General features: G+C 38.6%; 1 protein-coding gene across 1 annotated transcript in view; it reads left to right on the top strand. All coding sequences in view use genetic code 11, as the record gives it.

The window, feature by feature from the left end:
• The window catches only part of EGR_05761 (hypothetical protein), a gene marked incomplete at both ends in the record, with an annotated part of 8,558 nt that extends 5,610 nt beyond the window's left edge, over positions 1–2,948 (top strand). The window contains 4 exons of the mRNA XM_024495010.1: positions 98–225; positions 1,299–1,367; positions 2,163–2,223; positions 2,709–2,948. Of these exons, the coding sequence (XP_024350603.1) occupies positions 98–225; positions 1,299–1,367; positions 2,163–2,223; positions 2,709–2,948 (498 nt within the window). The remainder of the gene's footprint in view (positions 1–97; positions 226–1,298; positions 1,368–2,162; positions 2,224–2,708) is intronic.
• Between the last annotated feature and the right edge of the window lie 5,443 nt (positions 2,949–8,391).

Here is an 8,391-nt window from a genome sequence, read left to right as displayed (position 1 = left end):
CATTACTGAACGACACATTCTCTATTCCAGTCAAGAATAGTGGGTCCACTTGAATGCGATGCTTTTCTCCTTGAGTGATTTATCAAAGAAAAATTAGTGCTCAGATGTTTTACGTGAATCTAATCATAAATATGCGCCAAGACATTTGGTTAATGCAGTGAGTTATTTATCGGAAACTGTTAATAAGTTCTTTATTAGTTTGGATTGGAGACTGAATGATAAAATGTAGTATAATTTTATCAGTTCTTTGGAGTCGTATTTTCGTATAAACAATACGAGTGTCCTGAAAGCACCACTGTCGAGTCACATAGCAAAACCAGGTTTAAAAGAGGTTGCAGTATAGATACACCCCAGACCACAGAATGAGCTTAACAGGTGGGGAGTTGCGTAGGCGCTAAGTGACTCCGTGCGACAACTCGACACTATAATACGGATGTAGATGAGATAGTTGAATAAGTTATCTTTTTTCAAGAAAAGTATTTTCCCGTTTTCGGAAGCGTGAGTCTTGTGAAAACTGCGTTCGAGCACACTTAGCGGATCGCAAGTTTTTAGCTCCAGGGCGTGCGAAAACTTCATCTGACGCTCGATAAAAATATAGACCAAATAAAAAGGTACTTTACCGCTTTTCCTACAGGTCTTGCACCTTTGTACTGCGCTACCATTTTGCTGGGATATCTTGGATCTCGTCTGTCAGTATGGCGGAGATGTGTTTTATTAAAATTGTAATTTAATTGGTTGATAAGTGTATCATGTTCTTAAAAATGTCATTGCTTTACTCTATTTGCTCTTATGTAAATCATGATCTAGATTCATGCTTATTTTCTCGTTCAGTGCTTGACACTCAATTGTGATGAGATTTAAAATAGCTTAGTAATGTCATAAGTGGAATACTGGCATTGTTTTTTATGTGGTTTGTACTAATCTGTGACTGTTTTGCCGTCAGTTTTAAACCATCTCTTCTGCTATGAAGTCCTAGCATATTTTGCTTTGTAGAAAGTTTCCAACTTCTGTGTTTGGATGTAATTGTGCGTGAAAAATTGCCTATAAATTAGGGTGATTTGACCTCCATGTGATTTAGATAAGGTGAATACTTATCATTTTGTTACGCTTCCACTTTAATCCACTTTCACAAGTTTTTTCGTTGCTAGTTTGACTTTACTCTTAGTGACAGTTAGAGGTTTGATGTGCTCCTTTTTTGACACGCGAAGCAATGAACCTAAACATCTTTTCAGTAAAAGGTTAAATTTTCTGGTTAACTAATTTAATTTAAGCGCGTTTTTTAACTTATTGTTTTACAGCTTAAAATCTTTTGAACCATTTAATTTCACTTCGCTTTTCACTCGTACAATGTGTTTCTTATCAATGAGGTATTGCTTAAATTTATAAAAAAGCCTCCTAAATTTTTCACAACTTTTTTCCCGTTCACACATTGGATTTTGAAAGTGTTTAATTTTAATTACACAAGAGGAATAGTTTTGTTTCGGTAATTATTCCTAGACTACTCAAAATAACCTAGTATCAAAAACGACTGGGATATTTTTTCCTGTATAATTAATGCAAAAAATATTGCATAGAGCTGCGAAAACTTGATGTCGTACTCAAGCTTTATGTTTGTTGGCGGAAGCTTGGGGACTCGGGTCTGGGGAATGTCGGCAAATTGGCCTGTGAATGGGATACGAATTCTCACGCAAATGTTCAGATGTCATTGGTCGAAATTGAAACCTTTTTTGTAAATGACAATGCTTACTATTTATCGGGTTACCTGCCAGCACTTTGATCAGTATTATAATGCTGGTTTTTAGCTGCCGCTATTCCATATCTCAAAACTATCAGAACGTTATCCCATTTAGGTAAGAGTTGTCAAAACATGTTTCATGCATGGGGACGTGTTCACGTTCTTTGTCGCCTTACTATTCCAGCTGGACATGAATCACCATTTATTTTCAGGTTAAGCTCCTCATTTTCAATAATCTGTGCGAGCTAACGGCTGCACAGCCAGCATTTTGGTCGAATTTTTTCCCTACCTTGCTCCTTTGAATCGAACCCTTTTTCGCATTTCCTAACTGCAATCTGCAAATGCGCATTCGTAGTGTTTACACAGCCACCACCGCGGAATATTTGCACATTGATGGATAATTTTTAAAAACTCCTCTCTCTTACAGGCTTCCTACAGAAGAGGGCATTGCGGAGAAGGCACAAGAGCAGTATCATCGAATCCTAAAGGTCATTGAGTTAGCGCGGAAGAGACGGGTCGAGTTGGAAGAGCGACTGACCAGCCTCCATCGCGATAAATCACTCTCGGAGGCCCAAATGCGAACCGCTATTGCCGTGAGTTACGATGGGATGGTTGCTATCTTTCGACTCGCTTTGAAATGAGATAAAACCTAATTTATTTCCTCTCCAATCCAGGCGATCGAAGAAGAAACGTGTTCCCTTTTAAAGGAACTGTTAGGTAATGAGGACTTGTCGGCGACCATTCCGCCATGCTCTGGAGGCAGTAATTCTTCCGATTCGTCTGTTTCCTTTTCGCAGTTTCTTCAGCAACTGGTTGAACGGGCAGTACCGCCAATGCAATGACTAGTTCTTTTGCTATTTTCTTTACCACCTATGTGTGTAATTGCCTATAAACAGTGAATTGTAAGGGAAGTCCTTATCTTTTGTTTGTGCGACTGTGTGACAATCTGTTTTTGATAATTTCTAACTGAAAGAATAATTTTGTTTTGCTCCTTCATATCTCGGGAAAAAAATGCGACACGATAATTTATCATAATTTATCATTTTCTATGCAGAAAAATAGCAAATGTCGGATTTTTCACTCACTTGTCTCGTATTTTCTTATGATTTTTGGTGTGTTCATTGCTGCTTATATTAGCAGTCAAGTGTTTCACGCTTACATTGAATTTGTGGCGATTTACTCCCAAATTAAGAGGTCGTGGCGTTTTTGCTGAAGATCCCTCGCACTGTGAAGTTAAATCAATGTTCGCACGCTGGAACAAAAATAAATCTTTTCATGAGATGCGAATTCTCTCTTGGCCTTTGAAATGAATGTTCACCGCCAGACAAGGCATGTCTTTCTTCTAGGTACAAAAATTAACTCCCTCAAAAGCTAAACTTAAATCGGCTCATTAAATCCTATTGCTGAATTTTTTGCCTGATAATGTGGTTGTGTATTTCGGTCTTGGTGTCATGTACTGCATTCAAAATTTATCTTAAATTGTAATTCCGCTTTTTTGCAATTGGTTTCGTGATTTCTATTCAAATGAAACGGCTCCGCAGATTACCAGATTTATCTAATTATGGCAAAGCATTCTGAAATGAAAACACTTCCTTTTTACAAAATTGATCACGCATATTGAGAAACCAATTCACCATATTCCACTTACAGTTTCCTCTCTGGTTTTATCATTAATTTATTCTCAAAAGTCGACAATGTTAGTTTTAATTAATCATTATACAGGCGTATTTCACATGTTTTGGTGAGTTTTTAATCAGAAATAAAATGACGTAAATTAAAAATCAGGCACCAGGACAATACAATAGCTCGCAAAATGCAAAGGTGGTCAGTATTTATCGGAGCACAAATTTGTTGAGAGCTTTTCTGACAAATTTAAAGTGGTTTTCTAATTACTAGCTTGTCTACTATGTCCGGGGTCTATGTAGAAGACCATTCAAGACCCTTTGGTGAGGCGCTTACTACAACTGAATAAGTTGCAGTCAATAAATAGGTCAGATATGATATTTATCATGCCATACCATATACCTTAGGGTTCGTAGCGCGGCTGAATACGTAAAGTTTATGTGGTGCTCAAGGCTTTTAGATGTTCCGATGGAAGTTCATTTATTCACATTTTTTGGAGAAAAACGCTTACTTTAGAATCACTTAGGTTCATAATGTTCATCCTGCCTCAGAAAGGGCTGCCATTTCAGATAAATATCTTGCAAATCCAGTGAAGTTTTGAAATCGTACTTCCTGTCTGTGTTTTTTCACTGCCCCAATGACTACGTTTAGATTACTGGTTATTGTAAAATAGTTTCGTGAAATGCCCGCCTGCCTCATCAAGTGTGACCGATTTTGCTAAAAGCTGGTTTGCCGAAGTTTGATCGCCTATTTGCGCACAATAAGATCAAAATTCCCACATTGTTAAGGTTCAATCTTCGCAAAATACCGGAGATTTTTGAGGTAGTGCTTATTGAAGGGTAACAGTTGTGTCCACCGGTGGTTAAGGCTTTTAGCTCGGTATTTGACTGTTTTCTTGTCGTGCCTTAATCACATCCAGTTTGCTGTATATAATTTTGTGCTGCTTCTCGCTTTTTTTTCGCTTTTTATCGTGTGGTGCATTTTCTTCCAGAGCAGTGCACGTTTCACTTGAATCACGTTGTATTCCATCCTACGTTTCACTCTAGCTTTTTCCACCTGGTACGCGAATTTCCTCTCTACCTTTGCATCAAGCTTACGCGAAATTTTGGGCTGCGATTACGAATAGATGTTTATTCATTTGCCTTGTTTAATGGTGTTATTGGTAAGCGATTGTCTGACCAAGTAGCCAATTTTTACGAACATGAGACACCCTTCGTGAAACTCCCAGTAAGTTAAGTGAACACCTTTGTCAGTTTTACTTAATTCAGAGTACCAACAGCTTGCATTCTGCCTTTAGTATTCCATGTCAAATGGCGATGAACTTGTTCCGATTTGCTAATTTTACATTGCCACATATTTCTTGATTTGCTTATAACAGGGCGCTTTGGAAAGTAGTCCTAAAGGCTATATCGAACAGATAAGTTTTGTAGTGATCGTTTTGTAGAACGCTGTGCATGATTTTTCGAAATGTCAACGCATTTTTTAGATTGCAGAATAAGTTTTGCTTATATTCAATAATTTGTGACTCAATGCCTCGGCTATCGTCGACGGTTCATTGTCATGTGGGGGTCATTCGACTGACATCATGTGAATAAGATTATTTTTACTTGAGGTTTTCTGCCGAGTTCAAATGCGGATTTATGAACTCCACGGTCGATTAAATGGGCTTCCCTTAAAGGGGTGGACCGGCCTGATTTCACGATTTGCCTCCGTTAAAATGGTCCCACCTCATCCTTACGTCGTCAATGCAATTACCACACGACTTAAAATGCTTACCACGCATGTAGTTTGACAAGTTCTTGTGAAAACTAAGTACCCATCTTTTATTCCTGAATCAGTTCAACGTTTATTGGGATAAACTGGAGTGCTTGTTTTCAGTGCAACCTATTTTCGAACTAGTACTAATTGTTACCTTGCAGCTTACTTTTTGTCTACCTACCTTTGTTTTATACCGACTAACCCTCCTGAATACTTGAACTATGTTCTGATGGCAAATGGTGCACTTTTTTTCAAATTTTCTCCGAATTATAATATTATCTTACAATTTTTTTTGTAGACAAAGCATGGGGTGGAAAATGGAGTCTCTTCGCCTAGGTCTCTACCTCTCGGTTCCCCTGATAGCATTCACCATGTCAAATTGGCCTAGCATTGTTGATTACTATCACAACGCCTACAGACTGGATGTGTATGAGAAAACTGGTGTGAGTTACTCAGCAGCATAATTTCAATTGTGGTGGGCTTATTATATCACACATTAGCAGCGAAAATTTAACTCTTGTCATTCGTAGCTATCGTTCTGACAAGCAGAAACCATCTTTGCTTGGAGAAATCTAAATTTGATCCAAAATGGTGTACCCATGCCCGTTTTCGATTCTCATAAAAGCACTTTATTTGGGTTGATTTTGCTTGCTACATTTACATTTTGCATTGGGGCACAAGTTCATAAACTACCAGCCCCGGTATTACCAGCAGTTTGGGTTTATTAAGTTGAAGTAGGAATATGGTGCCGTTTTCTCCATTTCATCATTGGACATTGCACCGAATTGCCTTGGCGGGTGCTAAGTTTAATGCCACTTAGTTCCTTACTTAATTGTTTATGTACTTCAGCACCATTGGAAAGTGTAGATAAACGTCTGGTTTTGAATGCATTTTGATCATGTGAATAGCACATCTTGAATGCTGTTTATCCAAACCATTGAATGCGCTCAATCAAAAATGCACTGCCTTTTCTTTCTCTTGAGGCGGAGCTTTGTTATGGCCCGCTCACTTTAGCCACTAAATTATGCTATTCATTTGAGCTCTATGAAAACTACTTTTAAGCCGCTAGAGATTGTGATTAAACATCTTTTTCTAGCACACACTGCTTTCACATGTTGGCCCTTGATTGGATATTTTAATCTCCCCAAGTAGCCCGGTAACTTTGAGTAAATTGCCATTTTTTACAGATGGTTGTTGCTATCTGCTTTCCATTTCACTTGTGTTAAAAACCAATGTCTCGCAAGAACAAAAGCGATTTCATGCATGACATATAGCTCTGCCTACGGGTACTCCATCTTTCAAAAAGTTCTATCAGGTGCTGCATATCGCTGACCGAGGTAGCTTCACTTCCTTTTTGTGTCGTTGATACAGTGATTCGGAACACTTTTTACTGGGTTATTGCAGTGTGGCGCATGATCTATTCTGGTTCTTGTTAGTGTTTGGTATGAGAAGACGGCTTATATTTCGCGGAAACTCATTAAACAGCTATGGAGCGAGAAGGGCTTGTGATAATATATCTGTGCGACAGTATCACTAGGGCTCAATGTCGTGACTTCATTAATGCAGCCTTTACTGTCGCACATTTGTACATAAAGCTTAAAATCATAAAATGTTACATCGATAATCTAAATGTGTATTTGTGAAACCGTTTTCTTATTTCATGATCGCTAACGGAGCTCTCTCTCTCTCTCTGTGAACCACTAGCCTAATTAAATTTTATGCATGTGCGTTGAGATTTTGTCCGTTGAACTAAAAGGTTGAATGGGTTCATAGGTAATTGGTAATTCTTGGCGTGTTTTTCTGCAAATACAGATAATCTGGTTTTATATTATAAACACTCGATTTTGTTTCACACACTTAAGCCGGCTTTTATGTGAATATTTTAGTGCTTTTAAGTAAAGTAAAGACGCATTAATACTTAAAAATTTACTTATTATTTAATTATTAAGTTATTCTATCAGATTTTCTTTTTTCTGAAATGCTTGCGCGTAAGAAGTCGTTTTACACCATGGCTTAATTTTCTGAGGGAAAGTGACACAACATCACCATTGTCTCTGAATCGAGAAAGCATTGGCTTACATTGACTCATTTATTGCAAACGACTGGTGTATTGCGTCATTAATAGGCCAAAATTAGGTTAGATTACTTTCATTAGTGCGAAACAAAACTCCTTGAGATAGGATCTTTCACGAAAACGAGACGAAATGCATGAGCGAATTTACCTTTCCTTGGAAAAATCCAATTTCAGGCACTTTTAGTAGCGCTCAGAGGTGTGCAATCTCTGCTCACTGTTTTGACTATTACGTGATTTACCGTTGGCCATTTTTCCTAAATCGTTATCCTAGTGTCTAGAGTGATAACTAGGCTGAATTCGACCATTTGTGCTCAATATGAACTCCTCCTTTTAAATTCGCTGTTACTACGCCGTTATTCTGGGATTCAAGTGGAACGACTTTGCTCAAACCATGTGGCTTAGGTAGCCAATTCATGGTGAAGGCTTTCATCTGCTACTCCGTCTGTAACGCAAAATTGAATTTAAATTTCTCAATTCACTTCCCCTTTTCTATAGCTACTTTAAAAATGTCAGTTTCATACGACCTCACGTTTTTCTTACCTAATGGATTTGATCTGTAAACATTTAATCCATTTCTCTTACCTGGCAGCTAAAGGAGATTAAAGGGCAGTGTTTGTTCATGTGTGGTAAATTTTCTGCATTCACTACTTGATTTATGTAATTTGCCCAATTTAAAGTGTGGATCGCTTGACTCAGTCCTTTACTGTCATTCCCAAGTTTGCAAGTACTGGATTTTTATGATCGCCCTCACCACGTGTTTTTACGAGGTCCTCGCAACAAGTGGTGTGTGTTTTGTGTATGAAGCTGAGTCCGTTGCGTGCACACAAGGGCGTTTTTACTGAAGCAGTGTGATAACATTCTCTGATACGCGGCTTGTGCCGCCTTTGCAAGTCTCCAGGACAAGGGCACTCTTGCTTACGGCTTGCGTGCGTGCGAAAGGATACGCGTGTGAAGACAGTTTTATTGCCCATTTGAATTCTCTCTCTGCTTAACCAAGTCCTCTTTTATCACCTCGACACCACGACCCCCTCTCCCCCGGCTTACGTCACCCACCTCCGAAGCTTTTCACCTGCCTTTGATCTGACCCTGTAAACTCTCATTGGCCACCAATCTATTAAATCAAACTGAAAAGGAGGACCCTGATTAGGCTCCCTTTCTCCTTGGGATATCCAGATGAATGACACACTCGTCGTGGTTGTGG

The sequence above is a fragment of the Echinococcus granulosus genome (assembly GCF_000524195.1).
Source record: "Echinococcus granulosus chromosome Unknown EG_S00045, whole genome shotgun sequence".
Classification (NCBI taxonomy): domain Eukaryota; kingdom Metazoa; phylum Platyhelminthes; class Cestoda; order Cyclophyllidea; family Taeniidae; genus Echinococcus; species Echinococcus granulosus.
Note: the sequence above shows the minus strand (reverse complement) of the source record. Positions and strands in the feature narration are given on the sequence as shown.